The 22,634-nt window shown below is 36.9% G+C and overlaps 1 protein-coding gene across 1 annotated transcript in view; it reads left to right on the plus strand.

Annotated features, from left to right (window-relative positions):
* Nucleotides 1-22,634, plus strand: part of LOC307157320 (protein NLRC3-like) — a gene marked incomplete at its 3' end in the record, with an annotated part of 73,515 nt that overhangs the window by 24,677 nt on the left and 26,204 nt on the right. Inside the window, exons 4-6 of the mRNA XM_079869190.1 lie at nt 338-2,153; nt 2,410-2,583; nt 6,856-7,029. Coding sequence (XP_079725316.1) covers nt 338-2,153; nt 2,410-2,583; nt 6,856-7,029 — 2,164 coding nt within the window. The remainder of the gene's footprint in view (nt 1-337; nt 2,154-2,409; nt 2,584-6,855; nt 7,030-22,634) is intronic.

Consider the following 22,634-nt stretch of genomic DNA (forward strand, 5'->3'; position numbering starts at 1 on the left):
TTTTGAAGAATATCGGTAACCAAACAGTTGATGGACCCCATTGACTTCCATAGTAAAAAAAAAGAATACATTCATACAGGTTTGAAACCATTTGAGGATGAGAACTATTCCTTTAAGTTGGTCTGAGTCCAATAGTGACAATCCGATAAATCCAATTCCAATTGCTTCAAGTTTTAATCAAGGCATTTCTATGTTGTAACTTAAACATAATCAGTGTAAGATGTGCATGTAAACACTATTGCTGTAAGAGTGTGATTCATTTGAATATAGTAGAAGCAGGAATTTATGAAAAACACAATCACTTACTTTTTGCTGTATTTTCCCCTATTTCTTAAAGGCTCAACTGCAGACGATAGAGAAGCTACACTCCATGATTACACAGAGACCAGCCGCAGACTGAAGAACAATTTAAAACGGGACTACGAGCAGATATTGGTTGGTAATTCAGAGACGGGTCATCGGGAATACCTGAGCGATGTCTACACTGATTTATATGTGGTGGGGAATGAGACTGGAGGAAGAGTGAACGACCATGAAGTGATACAGATCGAATCAAATCACAACCGACTGACTGCCAAGGAGAAGCCAATCGTGTGTAAGGACATGTTTAAAGTCCAGTGTGACACGGGTCGACGAAACAGAAAAGTGCTGACAACAGGGATCGCAGGAGTTGGAAAAACTGTCTCTGTCAATAAATTCATCTTTGACTGGGCTAAAGGAACAGAGAATCCAGATATAGTCTTCATATTTCCACTTCCATTCCGTAGACTGAATTTGATTAAAGAAGAGTACAGTCTCATGGGACTGCTCAACAAATACTTCTTTAGGAGTCCTGAAGAATTGCCCTCTCTTCCTGAAGGTGATGGTAAAGTTATGTTCATCTTTGATGGGCTGGATGAATGTCGCTTTACTTTGAACTTTAAAGAAGATGACACATTTACAAATGTAAATAAAAAAACAACAGTGAGTAAGATAATAATAAACCTTATCAAGACACATCTGCTTCCCTCTGCTCTCATCTGGATCACATCTAGACCAGCAGCAGCCAGTCTGATTTCCCGAAACTACATTGATCAAGTGACAGAGGTGCGAGGATTTAACGATGAGCAGAAAGAGCAATACTTCATCAATAACAGCAGTCCTGAGGTTGCTGGAAACCTCATCAGTCACATCAAGAAATCCAGGAGTTTGTACATCATGTGCCACATCCCTGTCTTCTGCTGGATCTCTCTTATTGTTCTTCAGCCTCTACTGGCTCGAGAGAGTAATGACAAAACTCCCACAACTCTCACAGGGATGTACACAAGCTTCTTAATTTCTCAGAAGCAACAGATGGAAGAAAAATACTATGACGAGTCCGAACCTAATTCCAATGCAGTGTCTTTTGATCAGATTATTCTGAAGCTTGGGAAACTGGCCTTTCAACAGCTGGAGAAAGGAAACCTGATTTTCTACAAAGAAGATCTTGAGGAATGTGGACTAGATGTCAGAAAAGGGTCATTGTACTCTGGGTTATGCACTCGAATGTTTCAGGAGGAAAAGGTAGCAGCAAGAAACGTTTACAGCTTCGTACATCTCAGCGTACAGGAATTCCTTGCTGCTCTTTATGTGTTTATGATGGGCAAAGACAAGAAAACAAACTCACTTCTTCAATCCTGGAGAGACAAACTGGCATGGAAACTGTCCAAAAAGCCACTGTTTCAGCTTCATAAGGCTGCAGTCAACAAGGCTTTACAGAGTGAGAACGGACATCTGGACCTTTTCCTCAGGTTCCTCCTGGGTCTCTCTCTGGAGTCCAATCAGAGTGACCTGAAGGGACTACTGCCAGGACTGGAACTGAAAACACAGAATGTTAAAGACACTGTTGACTATATCAAACAGACAATAGAGACAGAGAAATCAGTAGAGAGGACTATCAATCTCTTCCACTGTCTGAGTGAACTGAACGATAGCTTTGTGGAGGAAATCCAGAAGACTCTGAGCTCAGGAAATCTTTCAGCACAGAATCTCTCCTCTGCTCAATGGTCTGGTCTGGTGTTTGTGCTACAGCTGTCAGAAGAAACTCAAGAGATGTTTGAACTGCAGAAATACAGAAGATCTGATGAAGCACTGGTGAGACTGCTGCCGGTGATCAAAAACACCAGAAGAGCACTGTAAGAATCTCCTTTACATTCATTTATAAACACTGTTAGTCTTTTGTAATTGCCTTCATTTTAAATGGGTGTCTTGTTGGCCTAGACAGTTCAGAAAAATAATAAAAGTGTGTGAAAATAAATGCTGGTTTGATGTTTTATGAAGAGGTAATTGTTGTAGCTTTGCTTAATTCACTACAGTTAAAGTTTTTTTCAAGCTCCAGATTATAAATGCTAATAAGCATTACTACTGCTCTTTGTTTTGTTCTCTACACAGGCTACACAACTGTAATCTCACAGCCCAGTCGTGTGAGAGTTTATCATCAGCTCTACAATCCACAAACTCCTTTCTGAGAGAGCTGGACCTGAGTAACAATGACCTGCAGGATTCTGGAGTGAAGCTTCTTTCTGATGGACTGAAGAGTCCAAACTGTCAGTTGGAGAAACTGAGGTGAATGGTTTTAAAATAATTAACTATGCTATAATCAGAGGCTGTCTTAACCAATAAGCAAGGTAAGCGGCCGCTTAGCACCCCCAAGAGACAAAACATTTACAGGAATGTGATATTTTTCCATATTTATACAGACGTATGACCCACATGGACTGCATAAGTTTAAGAAAAATATTGTTTGGGTTGAGGGGAAGGGAATGAACTGTATGGGGATTGAATTTGAAACAGTTACTAAAACAGTAAAATGCTTCTATTTCATGCATGATATGCTTCTGACAGCACTGAACAAGCTACGAGCGCCATCTAGTGGCTGTGTGCTGGACACAGTTAGCATCTCAGCCAGGGTTCAAAATTAACACCACACACCAAATGGCAATTAACTGAAACACTTACTTATCAGTTGGCTGGGATTTTCTTTTTAATTAATTCTAACAATGCATTGTTGAGAGAACAGGATATTGCTTAGTATAAATATCAAATTGTGAAGGTTGTGATGTATTCATATAAATATACATTCTGACTGTAAGGACCAAGGTTAGAACTAGGCTGTGAGGGCAGAATGTAGAAGGCTAATGATAAAGTTATTCCAAAACTGTAACTCCAGTTGTTCCAAGGGTTCAATACAAAAAGCCAAGAGGGTAAGTGTTTATCAAAAAGGTCAATTAAAAACATCTTGCTGGCCTAGACAGTTCATAAAAAAAAAAAAAAGTAATGTGTGTGAAAATAAATGCTGGTTCGATGTGGGTAACCCTTCCTTTTACAGTCCCCTAATTACTAGGTATTTACCTGGTAAATATATGGTAAGTTATAGTTGGTTATTGGTAATTACCACAGGTAACAAGTATGTAAATGCAGAGAAACTACAAACTAATTACTAGGTATTTACCGGGTAAATATATGGTAAGTTATAGTTGGTTATTGGTAATTACCACAGGTAACAAGTATGTAAATGCCGAGAAACTACAAACTAATTACTAAGTATTTACCTGGTAAGAATATGGTAAATTATAGTATTTTAGTGTGTAATTACTTAAGGTGATTAGTATGCAATTACAGAGAAACTACCAGGGAAAAAAAACACCACTGTTAAATATCAACTCATTATTAATACTACGTATTAACACGTAATTTTCAAAGATAGAAAACGTATGTTTTGTACGTTTGGATAGATGCTGAAACGTATGATATGGATGTATCTGCAATTTTTTTACGATACAATAGATACGATGTATCTTTACGAATCTTTCATATCATTAAGATATCTGTATAATTTACCTTTTACCGTTTAGATAAATGGAAGATCCCGTAACCCTACTCCCAACCTAAACATAACGTTACCCATTTTATACTGAATATAAAAAGGATAAAATGTACAGAGTGTAGGGAAATGGCAATTTTATTAACAATATAGCATTAAAAGATTTTTTTTAGCAGCTAATCCTACCCCTAAACCTACCCATAACAATTTCTTAAAACTACATAGGCTACAGGCGCGCACCAGGAGCGGTTCACAGCCGAGGAGAGCAACGCTCTCGTCACGACCGTAAAAGAGAGAGAAGTGACATTGGGGATGGAGAGAAACACCCAAATTAGCTTCGGTTAAACAGGTATATAATAATGTGGGTAAATGTGTAAGCTAGATGTATGATTTTATAATAAATTGTCTATCTATCTATCTATCTATCTATCTATCTATCGTTTGTAATAATATGATTTGCAAAAATGAAAACTGCTGCTTCTGTGTAGATTAGAGAATCAAAGTGTATGCGCGTTTTGCACGCTATACATTATGGTCAAGCATGCGCCCTTAAAATAGCATACATACAACCGGCACATCCGGGAACTTAACTGTCAATTTCGTAACCGCCCCTTTTTAGGGGAAAACAAGCCAGACTTCCCATAGACTTCAATACAAAATAGCGGCACAAAACAACGTCTGTACACAGCCGGCAGACGTGTATAACTTCAGAAATCACTTAGATGAAATATGTCGAGTAATTATATGTCCACCCTGCCTTCCATAGAGCGTGAACGATACATTTATAAACTTAATTTGGGCAACTTTAAAACATATCCCGTTTCATTCTACCAGCGTCAAATTGGTCTAACAACCCCACCCAGTGGTTTACCCGGACATTTACTCGTACCTCATCGAGTTACCAGGTAGCCAGTGAATGATTTTACTACGGTTTTAAGAAGTAAACATCTTTAAATGTATAATATTGTGTCTTTATATTTAGAGTAGCTACTGAGTGCACTTTTCTGTCCAGCTATACAACTAGCCTGATTTAGCTTTCGATAGCATCATCCGTAATTCATGATATTTCCATAACAGCAAGATATTGATGATGATGGCAGGCAGAGATGGGCATACATACATGGAAATGTATTTAAAATAAAATATAAAATACAAAATACTGTGTGGAAAAAAATAATTAAATACAAATGCATAATAGGGGTAGCCTACTGTGTGAAATTTTTTTTTTAAATACAAATTACATGTTTGTAAGGGTTAGTACACGTCCTCAATCCGTTACTGTGTATGGCGCTCGCCGGATTGTTTTCCCCTAAAAGTGGGCATGAACCTTTTCAGAGACGTTCTATGACGCTACGCCGGTTGTATGTATAATGAACAACGCGCAATGCACCACTGACTTTAGACTAGGTTTTTTATGGCCAGTGGCGCAATTGTTTTATGGAACAGTAAAATAGCACCAGGGATTGTTTGCGCCGGAACACGCCTCCTTTTTTGCGCTGAACCGCCCAGGGAGCGCAAGTTCATTCCCTAGTTTAGCAATGTGCTTCTGTGGAGGGAAAAGTGCGCTTTGCGTGGGTGCAAAATAGGAATGAAACATGCGTCGGTGTACAAAGTCAATTGCGCTGGGTGCAAGATAGGGCCCTTGGTGTATTATTGTTCTATTGGAGAAAACGCATTTTGTGTCTCACTGTAAATAAACTAAATATTAAAATGGTTAAACGATTAAATAAGGTATTTTTAAGGTTTTAAAGTGTATTCTTGTTTAACTGCATGTAGGCTAATCCTCCGAAACGAGTTTGCAGCAGAAGGCACGAACAGAGCAAAATGTTATTAGTCTATTTCTTGAGTAAACTGCATAAATGCGACTGAAAACGTAATTGATAAGACATTTCAATGCAATAGTCAAAACATTAATGCCTTGATTTTAATATGCATAAAAAAGAATACAAATATGTACGTCAGAGTTGTTAATACGTAAATAATTTACGTTTTTGTGCTGTTAATACGTAAACATTTTACGTTTTAGTGCTGTAAATACGTCAGTATTATACATTTCTGTGTGTATAAAACGTAAGTAAATGTACATATGGTAGAATTACACTACGTAAAAATACACACGTATTCTCATGAGATCACGTTGAACATTCTCAGTAAGTAAAGTGAAACTGTACTGTAAAAGGAAGCCTTTTTATTTCCATGGAATTACTGGGATCTTACCCTACTGTAGCTATTACAGATTATAGGTTAAGATCCCAGTAATTCCATGGAATTAAAAAGGCTTCCTTTTACAGTACAGTTTCACTTTACTTACTAAGTAAATTGTCATGTTTTCCTTGGTAACGTTGCAGGACATAAGAGGTAAAAAAATGTGACTATGGAAAAGGGAATGATCAGATTATAAGGTACAATTCCGGTAATACCATGGAAATAAACAAGGCTTAATTTTACAGTACAGTTACACGTTACTTACCGAGTAAATTGTCATGTTTTCCTTGGTAACGTTGCAGGACATACGAGGTAAAAAATTGTGACTATATGGAAAAGGGAATGATCAGGTTATATGGTACAATTCCGGTAATACCATGGAAATAAACAAGGCTTCATTTTACAGTACAGTTCCACTTTACTTACTGAGTAAATTGTAAAAACATCTGCAAGAACATAACCAGTATTTAAGATGTGCCATGACATTAGGGAAAACTGTTCCTGTGGGGTAGTTACCAGGTAAGTGTAAGGTAAATTATTTGATAAACCCTCTATAAATGGGTGTAGCAATGAACAACAACTATGTAAGACCTGTGGTAATTACCAATAACCAACTATAACTTAACATATATTTACCAGGTAAATACCTAGTAATTAGGGGACTGTAAAAGGAAGGGTTACCTTGATGATTTATGAAGAGATAAATGTTTTAGCTTTGCTTAATTCACTACCGTTAAAGTTTTTTTCAAGCTCCAGATTATAAATGCTAGTAAGCATTACTACTGCTCTTTGTTTTGTTCTCTACACAGGCTACACAGCTGTAATCTCACAGCTCAGTCCTGTGAGAGATTATCATCAGATCTACAATCCTCAAACTCCTTTCTGAGAGAGCTGGACCTGAGTAACAATGACCTGCAGGATTCTGGAGTGAAGCTTCTTTCTGATGGACTGAAGAGTCCAAACTGTCAGCTGGAGATACTGAGGTGAATGGTTTTAAAATAATGAACTATGCTATAATCAGAGGCTGACTTAACCAATAAGCAAGGTAAGCGGCCACTTAGCACTGCTGATATTTTTCCATATTTATACAGATGTATATGACCCACATGGACAGCATACGTTTAAGAAAAATATTGTTTGGGGTGAGGGGAAGGGAATGGACTGTATGAAGATTGAATTTGCAACAGTCACTGAAACTGTAAAATGCTTCTATTTCATGCATGATTTGCTTCTGACAGCACTGAACAAGCTAGCAGCGCCATCTAGTGGCTGTGTGCTGGACACAGTTAGCATCTCAGCCAGGGTTCAAAATTAACACCACACACCAAATGGCAATTAACTGAAACAGAGTTACTTATCAGTTGGATGGGATTACAAAAAATATATATATTAATACTAACAATGTGTTGTTGAGAGAACAGAATTATGGAGGACCAAACCTGCAGAAATTAAAAATGAATAAATTGAAGCAATCGAGCTCAGAGTGGCAGTGTTGAAGCTTTGAGGCCACAGTGACACCTTGTGGTGTGACCAAACAATATGCTTTACAGGTCACGCAGGAAATAAATGACTTAGAGATGGGCAATATGGCCAAAATCGTATATCACGGTTTATGTCCTTTAATATCACCCTAACTGTATGTATAGGTTTACCATACATAGGCCTACTATTTATTCCGGACATGGCTGTAAAACATCAGCTGGTCGGGATTTCTCAAATGTCTGGGCACACATGAACAGAATCCGCTGATAACAGACACCTTGACACGGAAGCGCGTCAAATTATCCACTATTAACCACATTTTATGCCATGCATTGTAGATCCATACACAGAAGCAAACTATATTTTTAATGTATCTTCCAAAGCCAATGTTGACAGCAACAGAAACAAACTTTTCCATAAAGCGGTGATATTTCCGCTATAAATTGATTTCCTGGGGCGTTTTTTAAAACCTTAACAAATAGTAGGCTATATGCATTTTCATGTAGCCTATAAGTTCTTCATTTTAACTGATTAGGAGGTTAGGACACTCTTAACACACCTCACACCAAGGGAATATCTGATAAAATAATCTGTAGAACCATCAAGATAATCAGGACATAGCTAGGATTGTCGAAAGGGGTTCATGAATGACACACCAAATGCCGTTTAACTGAAACAGAGTTACCTATCAGCTGGCTGGGATTTTTTTTCATTAATACTAACAATGCATTGTTGAGAGAACAGGATATGGCTTAGTATGAATATCATATTGTGATGTATTCATATAAATATATAAATATAAATATTCTGACTGTAAGGACCAAGATTAGAGCCAAGCTGTGAGGGCTGAATGAAGAAGGCTAATGATAAAGTTATTCCAAAACGGTAACTCCAGTTGTTCCAATGGGTCAATACATAAAGCCAAGAGGGTGAGTGTTTCCCAAAAAGGTCAATTAAAAACATCTAAAAATGTCAAAGAGAAAATATAAGGACAACAAAAGCAAATGTCAGAAAATCACATAGAGCAAATAAATCCAAATAAAATCACAGGAGGCATTTACCAAAGACTGGAGAGGTTGGTCTCAACATATCAAACACAAAGCAAATAACAGAGGACCAGAGCTACTTAAATACACTCACAGGAAACGAGGCACAGGTGAGAACAATAACACATGATATGATGGTGGGAAACTGAAATGAAACTAGAGTGCGGATCGGGCCGAATTTTTCTGTCCGAGCCCGGCCCGTGTCCGACAGAGCAGTAACCGAACCCAACCCGAGCCCAACAGGCATAAAGATATTTATGTCTGAGCCCGACCCGAGACCGACAGTTAAAATCCCATTTTTTTCTCATACTAATGACACATGTACGTTTGTTTGTGTGGAAAGCCTGCTTTTATTAAGCAAATGTAGGAAGGCATTCGGAAATGTCAACAGGATGAGTGCATCAGCGCGCATGGAGCAACACGCACTTAACACAGTTGTTGCGGCTACATAAACAAATTTATGCACACAGGAAGACAGATGTTATGGTAATATTTTACATGTATTTTAATCACAAAAAAACGAATGTTTGCATCAAGTGAAAGCATCAGGCACATTGGCTACCTACATAATAAGCTGTTTTACATTTAAAATGTTCAATGTCTTATTGCGCTGATGTGACCGAACCCGAACATAATTTCTAAATATCTGTCCGAACTCGGCCCGGGTCGGGTATCCATCCTCTAAATGAAACACAACGAGGACCTCTAGTGGCCAAAACTGGTCAGTAAACCTAACACTGACATGCTCCGTGTTTCAGAGTGAAGCACGGCACTCTATTCATTTACAAACGAGCAACTCATGATCCTGTGTTTTCAGTGTGTCAGAGCGTCTCAGTTCACAGTAAATCATTGGTCTCAACCTGAGCTGCTGGAGGGTCACTGTCCTGCAGAGTTTAAATCCAACCAGCTCCAAAACATTTACATTTACATTTATTCATTTAGCAGACGCTTTTATCCAAAGCGACTTCCAAATGAGAACAATAGAAGCAGTTAAACTAACAGTAGGACAACAATATGCAAGTGCTATGACTCTTCTCAGTTTAATCTAACGCAGTAATTATTATTTATTTTTTTCTAGAACAGAATAGAATTGAGTAATAGTTGAGAAAGTGTTAGTATTACTGGATCAAGTGCTGTTGAAAAAGAAGCGTCTTCAGCCGTTTCTTGAAAGTGGCTATGGACTCAGCTCTGAGTGACTATGGAGCAGATCATTCCACCAGCAGGGAACAGTCCAGGTAGAAGGTCAGAGAAAGAGATTTTGTGCCTCTTTGAGATGGCACCACAAGACGTCGTTCACTTGCAGAGCGCGAGTTCCTGGATGGCACGTAAGTCCGAAGTAAAAAGTTAAAGTAAAAGGGAGCAGAACCAGTGGTTGTTCTGTAGGCAAACGTCAGTGACTTGAATTTGATGCGAGCGGCAACTGGCAACCAATGCAATTTTGTGAGGAGAGGAGTGACATGTGCCCTTTTCGGCTCGTTAAAGACCACTCTAGCTGCGGCGTTCTGGATCAGATGCAGAGGTTTGACTGTGCAAGCTGGAAGACCAGCCAGGAGAGCATTACAATAGTCCAGTCTGGATAAAACAAGCGCTTGGACAAGGAGTTGAGTAGCATGTTCTGATAGGAAGGGCCTGATCTTCCTAATGTTGTACAAGGCAAATCTACATGACCGGGCAGTTCAAGCAATGTGGTCTGTGAAGTTCAACTGATCATCACCAAAACACCTGCCTGGAAGTTTTTAGTAATCCTGATGACTTTGATTAGCTGGATCAGATGTGTTTAATTCGGGTGGAGCTAAACTCTGCAGGGTGGTGGCCCTCAAAGAACTGAGTTTGAGTCCTCTTCAGTAAATGCTACTTTGCTAGTTTGGGCCACTCATACTGTAACGTGGATCTATGTAACAATTTTGATCCCAATTTTGTAATGACAATTGTTTATAAATCTTCTAAAAAATTAAGAAGCATAAAGGTGTGTCATTGGTGTTTTATTGTAATTAGCTCCCAGAGGTTTTCTGCTAAAATAAAAGTTATTTTAAATTTGAAGATATTGACTCCCGGCATGCATTTGAGTGAGTGAGGCACATCCATTTTAATAATGAATAAACATGCATTTTTTTGAGTATGGTGACAAGCCAAGTAAACTTCTTGTGCTTCAGTTAACTCTCCGGAGTCTTGGGCTATTTTGGCCGTTTTTGAGTACTTTTTATTTTTTTTATTTTGTGTAGGATTATCCTTGAACAGTCCATGTCATATGAAACCAACACCACATTCCACAGTTCGGAACGATTCCCTAGTGAACCATTAGTAAGTCATAAAACACAGTCATGGTGCCGAGATGGCTAAAGGAGACGTCACCCCCCTTCCCCTTTTTGTGCGTGTCAAATCTCAAACCAGCGATGCCAGGACAGCAGGAAAAGATTCCTTTGTTCCCCAAACTTTCGACCAAATGGCCAAGAAACCCTGTGGTGACCCCAATGCATAAATCCACAGCCTTATCAGGAAACGAAGGATGCTAAAGCATTCTTATGGCCCAGAATCACCAGAAACCCTCAACCAGGGGACACCCCCCTTTCTGCAGTTGTAAATTCCAGAGACTTTTTGTCTCCAAAACCAATAGACTGAAATTAACCCACTTGTGGTTTAATACGAACAACGGTCTCAAAATTGCTTCCAATAAGCTGAACTGATCACCAGTATTTACCTCACATATATCTTAAGTATCATGTATATTTTATGTAACCTGTGGAGTTCTTTCTGTGTGTTTAACTTTCATTACAGCCTATTTGTAAGGTTTTCTACCTCAGCTATAGGAACTAAACACCAGAAGTTGCCTCATACATGTGTATTCTCTGTAGTCTGTATGCTTTATATTACTCAAGTTAATTTTGTGTGTTAAACACTTATCACAGCTAAATCCTTATTTACTCCCACCTCAACTATGGGAAGTATATGTATTTTGGTACCTACTTGATGGGTAAATGATTTCTAGAATTTTGATATAAAGTAGATGTGTGTAGGATGCACCATATTTAAACTATTAAGTTTACTTATTAAAGCGTTTAACTAAACTCTCAGGAGTTTGGGCACACGTGATCATGTGGACTTTACGCTAATTACATGCAAGAACCGGAGAACGGGGCGTAGGTCCCGCCCAAGACAATATCTGATTGGCTGTCGCACTAGGAAGGATGGGTCAGATGGACACGCTTATAACCCAATGACAAGCAGCTATGAGTTGCTTTTTGCCTTGCTTTTTGCCTGCCTTGTGCCTCGCTTTTGCAGTGACTTTTGCTCTCGCTGACCTTTCCATCGTCCAGCGTGTATGCTTACATACTCTTCAAACCACCAAGAGCTCACGCAAAACTCATCAACTCTTTCGTAAGATCCTTCGCTGAACTTCGTCAAAGAAACCCCTCTCAGAGTCGCTCCAGACTCAGAGGAAACTCCGTTGCATAGCAACCCGCAATCCAGGAAATCCCGCAAACGAAGCGCCACCCGGCAAAGCCAACCAACCACTCACCATCGAGTGCTGTCCCTCAGAACGCATCATCGACCGACTGCCAGCCAATCAGCGCCGAAGAGATTCCCTCTCCAGCAACTTCGTCACAGGGAACGCAAGCGCTCAGGAGCATCTAAACGCAAGTACACAATTCTCCTAATTCTGGCTGAAGTGAACTGGTGCAAATCTTATTAAGAAAACGAACTAAGATTAAAGTGCTAGTAGTTTGATTCTCTCAGGTTGCGGTCAAGAAATAGTGTCTAACGCTAGACATTTGGGACTCCATTCACACTCCGTTAATAACATCACTCTCTGTCACTGTTTGAATGAATGTTTGTGTGTTTTCGTTAGTTTAGTTTGTGTGTATTAGAGTAGTTCAATAAAGTCTTGGTTGATTTTACATACAAGCGTCTTGTGCTGTGTGCTTACAAGTTACTGCCTTAAACTAAAAAGATTTTGCTACCTTGCTCATATTAACCAGTTATCATAACTTTATGATATTATTACCGTAGGCCACGGGATAATAATCTGTCCAGAATTGATAAATACCCTAATCTCAACTTATCGGTGGACGAATAGTTGATAAAGTGTTAAATATTAATTCTGAATAATTTGCATAATAATTCGGTTCTTCCCTGTAATTCAATCCCCTTTGAGTTATATTGATCTTAATTCCCTTATTAATCTTACATTTGCGACATAAACAAATGTTTACCATACCAATGTTTGGTATTGTTTTTTTTCAGCACAACATCACCTATATGAACAGACAATTATTTTTTCACTTTTATGTACTGTATCAACATACTGGACCCAAAATCACACAAAAAACACAAAATCCGAATAGAAAAATTATAGTTTTTTTACTACAAAAAACACAAACATGCTCAATGAAGCATTTTAACCCTCATGTGGTCTTCGGGTCATTTTGACCCGGAGAAGATTTTCTTTTTCCCAAAAATACTAGTTAATGTTATCGCATTGGACTGAAACTTAGTGACTCTGTTCCCAAAGGGTATAACTACTTCTCAAATGTTTTTTGAAAATTTTCGTACTTTTTTAGGGGGGGTTTTGATACCTTGTTACACTTGTGGTCTTCCCGGGTCAAAATGACCCGCCTATAAAAAATAGCTCATAAATCACTCATTATACCATATTTTCACCAAATCTTGGATTCAATCTTTTTGTCAACTTGTTCTCGTTCAATTAGGACTGGTTTTGTATTTTCATTTGCATCTGATTAATCGTGGGCCTCATTTATCTGAGAGTAGGCATCTCATTTTTTGAGTAAAAAAAACTTAATTTTTTAATAATTTTGGAATTTTTTTTTTTTTTTTTTTTGAAAATTGGTACTGTTGATCACACTAGTCTACTTTAATGTTTCACCGGGAAGTTTGTTTTGAAAAACTTTTATTTTGTAAAAAATGGTACATAGTCACACTTGTGGTCTTCCCGGGTCAAAATGACCCGCCTATAAAAAATACTTATAAATCACTCATTATACCATATTTTCACCCAATCTTGGATTCAATCTTTTTGTCAACATGTTCTCTTTCAATTAGGACTGGTTTTGTATTTCCATTTGCATCTGATTAATCGTGGGCCTCATTTATCTGAGAGTAGGCATCTCATTTTTTGAGTAAAAAAAAATTATTTTTGAATAATTTTTGGAAAAATAAAATAAAATCTGAAGAAAATTGGCACTGTTGATCACACTAGTGTACTTTAATTTTTCACCAGGAATTTTGTTTTGAAAAACTTTACTTTTGTACAATATGGTACAGAGTTACACTTGTGGTGTTCCACTGGGCCATTGAGGGCCATTGTGGGCCATTGTTTCAATGGGCCATTGAAAGTTAATGGGAGAGACCAATGCAAACAATGAATGGAACAACACAAAATAGGTATCATTTTAAAGCTTAGAATCTCAGCTTTTTAATGCATCTAATCACTTTGATCAACTCCTAAGGAGAGCTGAGTTATCACTCTAAAACAGAGTGTTCCCCCGCAGGCGCCACCTAGCTGCGAAATAAATAATCATAATATTTTTCAAAACTGTTACCTTGATCAACTTAAAATAGGTGTCATTTGAAAGCTTAGAGTCTGAAACTTACAATGAATGTAGCCAGTTTGATAAACTCCTAAGTAGTGCTGAGTTATTTGCTGATAAATAGAAAAAAAAACAAATTCATAATTTATAAACTACTTTTTTGTACTACATTCAGCAATATGTCAAATACATCATACAGCTCAGATAGTCCTGTGTCATATGTCATTTGAAAGGTCTCAATTAGTAGAATACAGCAAGCATAATTGTTTCAGGCTTTTTTCTAAACTTGAGTGAGATTTTTGTAAAAGAAGCCCTTCAAGAGACCCATGTGTAAACCATACATGGATGATGGAAGTTTAGACACATTTCCACTCGTAACTTCATGAAACATGCTCCGATTGTGGAAAATGACACATCATTATTTACAGCAGATGCTTACAATTAAAATGAGTCCAAACTCAACATAATCCATCACTCAGAACTAAAGAAATTCCTCATGGAGTTCTAACACAAAAAATACTACAGACACACAGACTCACATAGCCAAGCAAGGTAGCTTAGACTTGGCCTTTTTACTCGTAACGTCATGAAACATACATCGATCATGGAAAATGACACATCGTTATTTACAGCAGGAGCTCACGATTAAAAAGAGCCCAAACTCAATATATTCCATCAATAAGATCTAAAGATATTCCTCATGGCGCTCTAACACAAAAAATACCACAGACGCACCTAGCCAAGTATATACTCATGAAGCTCTCACGTTTGGTTTTTGCTCATAACTTCATGAAGCATGCACAGATCGTAGAAAAATGTACATCATTATTTTCAGTAGACTATCACAATTAAAAAGAGCCCAAACCCAGCATAATCCATCACTCAGATCTAAAGATATTCCTAATGGAGTTGTAACACACGAACCCCCACAGGCGCTCACAGAGCCTTGAATATAGATGTAGCCTAGCACTTATGTCGCGTTTTAACTCGTAACTCAATGAAGCATGCATAAATTGTGGAAAATGGCACATCATTATTTACATGAGATTGTTAAGATTAAAAAGAGCCCAAACTCACCATAATCCATCACATGCTCATATGTGTACATAAACAATGAACATGCTCCTGAAAATATTTCAGTCTCTCCCATTCACTTTCAATGGCCCATTGAAACAATGGCCCTCAATGGCCCAGTGGAACACCGCAAGTGTAATTCTGTGCCATTTTGTACAAAATAAAAGTTTTTCAAAACAAAATTCCTGGTGAAAAATTAAAGTACACTAGTGTGATCAACAGTGCCAATTTTCTTCAGATTTTATTTAATATTTCCAAAATTATTCAAAAATAATGTTTTTTTTACTCAAAAAATGAGATGCCTACTCTCAAATAAATGAGGCCTACGGTTAATCAGATGCAAATAGAAATATAAAACCAGTCCTAATTGAAAGAGAACAAGTTGACAAAAAGATTGAATCCAAGATTGGGTGAAAATATGGTATAATGAGTGATTTATAAGCTATTTTTTATAGGCGGGTCATTTTGACCCGGGAAGACCACAAGTGTGACAATGTGCCATTTTGTACAAAATAAAAGTTTTTCAAAACAAAATTCCTGGTGAAATATTAAAGTAGACTAGTGTGATAAACAGTGCCAATTTTCTTCAGATTTCATTTAATATTTCCAAAATTATTCAAAAATAATGTTTTTTTTACTCAAAAAATGAGATCCCTACTGTCAAATAAATGAGGCCTACGATTAATTAGATGCAAATAGAAATATAAAACCAGTCCTAATTGAAAGAGAACAAGTTGACAAAAAGATTGAATCCAAGATTGGGTGAAAATATGGTATAATGAGTGATTTATAAACTATTTTTTATAGGCGGGTCATTTTGACCCGGGAAGACCACAAGTGTGACAATGTGCCATTTTGTACAAAATAAAAGTTTTTCAAAACAAAATTCCTGGTGAAAAATTAAAGTAGACTAGTGTGATAAACAGTGCCAATTTTCTTTAGATTTCATTTAATATTTCCAAAATTATTCAAAAATATTCAAAAATAATGTTTTTTTTACTCAAAAAATGAGATCTCTACTGTCAAATAAATGAGGCCTACGATTAATTAGATGCAAATAGAAATGTAAAACCAGTCCTAATTGAAAGAGAACAAGTTGACAAAAAGACTGAATCCAAGATTGTGTGAAAATATGGTATAATGAGTGATTTATAAGCTATTTTTTATAGGCGGGTCATTTTGACCCGGGAAGACCACAGGTGTTATAGGGTTTTGAACACCACATGAGGGTTAAAAGGTTTAAAATGTAAACACAAGTTGTAAATGTCAACATATACAGGTAAAATTCAGATATAATCAAGCTATATACAAAAAAAATATGATTTACAAAAAAAAAAGCGAGTGTAGCCATAGGCTTTTTTTTCTCTTTTTAGCTTTGCCACTTTTTAAAAGTTTATGCACACAATTATACAGGGAGCTATATTTAAGGCCTTGCATTCCCAGAGTATGAGGGTTCCCACTTAGTGCAAATACAACATTAAAAAGGTAAAATTGAGATAAAATCTAACTATATACAGCAAAAAGCAGGTGTGGCAATAGTCGTTTTTTTCTTTTCTTTTTTGCTTAGAAACTCTACAAAACACTTCATGTACAATTACACAGACAGCTACATTACAGGGCTTTCCTTCCTTGAGTAAGAGGGGTTTCTAAAAAGTGCAAATATACTATACAAAAGGTAAAATGAACACAAAATCAAACTATAAATACAACTATTTACAACGAATATCAGGTGAGTTTTTTTTTTTTTTTTTATCTGTGCCACTCCTCAAAACAGTTTCTGTCAACAATGAGACCAAAGACATTCGCTTCATTTTCCTTCCACAAAAAACTACCTAAACTACCTAAACTATCTACACTACTCCTAAACTACTCTCAAAATCTATTCAAATCGGCGACTCGGAAGAGTTAAAGGAAAAGTCAGCTAAAAAAAAATTTAAAAAACTTGTGAACGCAATGAGAGAAGAGCCAGAATTTGAAATAACCGTTTGCCACAGAGGAGATAGTGCTAGCAATCCAGAGTATGCAGAATGGCAAGACCCCTGGGCCCGATGGGTTCCCTGTGCAGAAAGATGTTTTCTCAAACATTTAAAACACCGCACCTAAACATTTTATTAGACTCCATTAATAATGGCTGCCTGCCTCCAACCATTCGTCAGTCTTGTATTTCTTTGATTTTTTTAAAAAGACAAAGACCCACACAAATGTGGTTCGTACAGGCCAATCAGTCTTTTGAACTAGATACTGGGTAAAATGCTTGCAAAGCGTCTTAAGTTGATTTTACTGGCAATCATACACAACGACCAAACTGGTTTTATTCAAAACAGACTACAGTCTCATAATATAAGAAGGGCATTGAATGTAATTTATGCCTCTAATTCCCATCTGAGGCTCTTCTGCTGTATGATGTAGAGAAAGCCTTTGATCGGGTGGAATGGGATTACCTTTTCTGTGTGCTACAGAAATTCGGTTTTGGCAACACGTTCATATCCTGGATAAAACATTTATATTCCTCACCAATATGTTCAGTCCGGATCAATGGAGTATCCTCTTCTATTTTCCCCTTGAAACATGGCAATTAATTAACTAATCTCTTATTTTACTACTTTGCAGCAAATATACGCTCTACATTGTTCTGGTTTCAGAGTCATTTCGTGCTCAGTGACTGGGTCCCAGCTTGGATCGGTATTGAAGAGGGTTCCTGCTCCCCAGCCTCACTATTGTGTGGTCCTCTTACTGCCATCTCGCACTGTCCTTACGCCAATTCTATTGTCTGACAATCGTTACAGATTTGGTCCCAATTCCAAACCCATTTCTGCCTTCAGTGCTTCCCAGTGTCTTCACCTATAAACCGTAACCCTTTATTCCCCCCTGACTCAAACTTGATGACAAAGCATTTAATATTCGCCAGAGAGCAGGAATTTCGTCTGTCAGTGATATTTACATTGATAATGTTTCTGATAAAATTCATTCCCTGACTTTCCGAATCTTCCACAAAATCTTTGCTTGATTAGATCCTTGAAGTAGCCTTAGATAAAAGGAGTGCACTGTCTACGATATACAGGCTGATTTCCTCCATCTCCACTTCCTCTCTCTCTTTTATTAGACAACCGTGGGAGTCGGATCTATGTCTCTGTAAAGTGATCCACTGGAGGCAAGTGTAAATGAGAACCCAAGTGCAGTTCATTATAAACAAGACATGGCATGAAAACTCAAAACAAGACATGAACATGAACATGACTAACAACAGTGGTTACAGGAATCAATACTTGACCAAGACACACGGCAAACATGAGGGCTTAACCCTCCGGGGTCTAAGGTGTTTTTTGGGTCCTTGAGATGTTCTGACATGCCCTGACATTTGAGCTTTTTTCAGTTGCTTATAAACATATTAATGGCAAAGGTGTAATTACACTCTATTTAGCACAAACAGGGCTACCACAATATGTGAGCAACATGAATGTACATGTTTGTATTTTTGAGGGAATAATGTTTATGCATGGTTATTGAAAAAACTAAAAACTAAAGTTTCTGAAATAAGGCCACAAAACACATACTAGATATGTGTCAATAAGACTAATGGAGGTTGTTGCCTAGAGTTTTTTCTTAAAAATGATGTGAAAATCATCCTGACTAATCATTCACATAACACAATACATTGATTTAAATTTTGCAAAACACTTTCTGTTTGGAAAGGGAATATGCGAGTGGGCGTCAACTATCCAACACCATCATGCATATTTAGTGGTTCGCACCTGAGGAGACAATGGGGCCCGCATACTAAATTAGCCATTCATTCAGGTGTGTCACTGAGCCACAAGAAAGAATGCAAGAGCAACAGTTGGAAGCATCTCATTTTTTTTTTTTTTTTTTTCACAAATTGTGCTTGCAAATTGGCCTATAATATCTAAGGAAAACATGTCTAGTAATTGTGCAGTTAATTCTCATACTGTATTTTCAGTTTTGGAATATTTATCCTCTCCCCAAATTTGTCACTAATAAAACACAATAAAAAATATTTAAAGAAAAGGCTTATATTTACCTTTTAATAGTTTGTTTACATCTACCTTGTAAATATATATATATTTTTTATTAAAAGGGTTACAATTACAACAACAATTCAAGTGTAATCTTTCTTTGTAAAAACTAAAGTATACATTTTATCATACATATTTCAAATTTAAGGATTCATTACTTGAATATACTGCCCTACAAAGGCTAAGAGCAGTATCAGCAAAAACACCAAACTGAGAAAAACAGCTTTTTGTGTTTTTCTTACACCAAATATAAGCATCAAATTAAATTTAACAACAAAGGGTACAATTAGATAGATCAGAGGCAGGTGAATATTAAACATTTAGTTTTTTGACAGTCAGGCAAAAATTTGGTAGTTTTATAGGCTATACTGCGCTTTGCCTTTGCATTACTGCGTATACTTACATGGCCATACAATAACAAATAGCAGTAAGTGTAGCAAGTCATCATAATCACTTGCTTATATCATAAATCATAAATCATAAATCAAATAATTTTTTATTACCGTGAGTCTGGAGAGGAGGGGGTAGGGGAGACGACTCTCTCCAGTATTTTGAATTTGTACTGCAGTAACTATTTTAAACACTAGCTGTCAGTATTACAGATTAATTTTGACCTTTAAGGTTATTTCTCTAAGGTATTCCCCAAGGTATGGTTGCTATCCCAATGCTGTAAAAAAAGCTAATGCTAGCTAGAAAGAGCTAAACAGACAAAATTGACAACAATAAAAAGGTTAAGAGGTTTAAAACTTAACAATTTTTGGTGACTTGTTTAAGGCAAGTTTCACCAGCATTTTTCCACGTAAAAGTGAAGCCATTTTGACAGTTCCTTTCTTCTCTGAGAGAGGTTTTATAACATACTGTATGCTATAAAACCTGACTCATGCCACTTAGCTAGCTGCAACAATGTTCATGCTGACACAAAGGCAAACTGCAGTATCATAGTGAAACCAAGGCAGTACGGGCAGATACTGCATTCTGCCTTGGTTTCACCCTACTTTTCAATACAATACTGCAACTAAAAATGTCAATTTATATAAGAAATTTATTAGGTAGCCATATGAAATTTTAACAGATTGAAGAGCAGATCCTGCACTTTTTATTTGTGCAAAAAAATTGTTTTTGAAAAATTGAAGATACTGCTCTTAGCCTTTGTAGGGCAGTATAGCCTAGGCTACATTGGAATAAACACTATAACATATTATTTGATTACTTTATTTTTGACAAAACATACTATATTTAACATATGAGCAAAAATTGGCAAACAAAAGCTTATTTGAGGTGGCAGATATTTTACAGTAAAAATGTATAATCTATCCAAAACTAATCAATGAAATGTTGTCTTTTATATGTCTTTCGTTTTTATTATAAGAAATTTAAATGTTAATTTGCAATTTAATACGTTGCTTATACAAATACATTTTATTTCAACATATTTCAGTTGATTTTTACTTAGTATAGCAATACAGTTTGCTAAAAGCGAAACATTCATTCACACACAGAAACGCGATTCACTTGAGAATGAAAAAAAAACTTACTACAGTATTCCTCAGCTCAGCGGCATCCGTTGCGTCTCGAAATACCAGCACTTCTGAGATACATTTCCCATTATTATTATTACGATAGTATTATTCCTCACAGCGCCACGAGACGGTGTTAACAAGTACAATGATCTGAATAAGCTTGATGTGTTTTCTCGAGCTGATATGGGGGTGTTCACAAGTTTGCAGGATTGCCTCAGTCATTTGCGTTTGAAAAGCGCACGCTCTCCGTGGGCGGGGTCAAATTAAAAATAATGAGCTGAGATGAGAACGACTGACATCTCTCTCTTTCATACAGATTGCATAAACTGAGAATATTTGTTTTTTATAAAAATTACTTCATTTAAAAGAAGAGAATTCAAGATTCATGCCTGTGTGACTGTTTGACTGAGTATTCGCTGAGTTATGGTTCATTTTCGGACGCTTTTCAGAATGGACTTAACTGACAGAGAGAAGGCAGAACTCGCTTCGTGTTTATTTTTCTTTATTTGGCAAAAAGCATAACACTTTGTTTTTATTGTGAGTATCCACAAAAAAAATACACACTTAACAGGATCGATTGATGTATGAAACTCCTATGGAAAATCAAAGTCAACTGAGTATTTATGAGTCTCTTTTACACTGATTAAAAAAAATGAGCTGGTATCGCCGGCGATTCCGCCGACCCCAGGGGGTTAAATACACAGACTAATGATAAGACCTGTAAACAATGATCAGACAATTAACCAAAGACAAGACACATGGCAGGATCACATGACAAACAGGGAATCACATGACAGACATGGAACCATGACAAGACACAGAAACATGACAAGAACAAACCCAAAATCGTGACAGCCTCACATTTGATGATGAGACTTGGAACCAGTTTCTGTCCTGTGTTCATACCTCTTATATTTGTGCTCGTCATAGTCTTATCCAATTAAAATGTATTAATCGAATTTACTGGACAAAAGTGAGGTTGGCAAAAATGAAGCCTGGTGTTGATCCTCTCTGTGATCGTTGCCATCAGGCCCCTGCTGATTTATTACATATGTTTTTGTTATGTCCATCCTTAACTTTTTTTTGGCTATCAATCTTTTTATTGTTTTTCTTCAGTGACAAAGAGACAGATTGAGCCTTGCCCTTTGGTTGCACTTTTTGGACTTTCTCCAAATGTCACTGGCTTGTCTGGAAATGCTGCAAAGACTTTTGCCTTCTCAACATTATTATCTAGACGGCACATTCTTCTGCTATGGAAACAAAATCTCCCTCCATCTTTTGATGACTGGCTGAGATGTTATGAGCTTCATATAGTTTTCACTATTCTCCTGTACAGTATATGTATCCTGGTGTTATTGTAAAAGTTCAATAAACAGATTTAAAGATATTTAAGGGAAATTAAGAATTTATTAGAATTCATTGAAATACTTGCAAATAATAATTTATTTTGAAACATGCACACAGTTTTTTGTAGGACTGTTAATGTTTCTTGTCTAAATGTAAATTACATATTTTCAATTCAAAACAAAGTAAAAAAAAAAGTAATTTATTCTTAGATTATTTTGGGAAACGCAGCCAAGATCAGTGTGTGATAGTGTAAGGACCACCCATTGGCCGAAGGTATAATGCGTGTATGTCTTTTCACCGCTCCAGTGAAGTTCACTTAATTTATTGGAATTTAGTTTTAGTATTACTTTAGCTCTATGCATAATCTGACTCCAATTTCAAATGACAAATCAGTGATAGACAGAAATCAAAAGGTCTTCAGATGACGTGCCTACTGCTCCGTTCATATGCACCTTTAGTTTGACCTATCCTGGACACAGAGCTGCGGTAGCATCAGCCCTCCTCATAGTCTACTAAAATAATGATTCTGGAAAACTAGA

The sequence above is a fragment of the Squalius cephalus genome, assembly GCF_949319135.1.
Source record: "Squalius cephalus genome assembly, chromosome: 4".
Lineage (NCBI taxonomy): Eukaryota > Metazoa > Chordata > Actinopteri > Cypriniformes > Leuciscidae > Squalius > Squalius cephalus.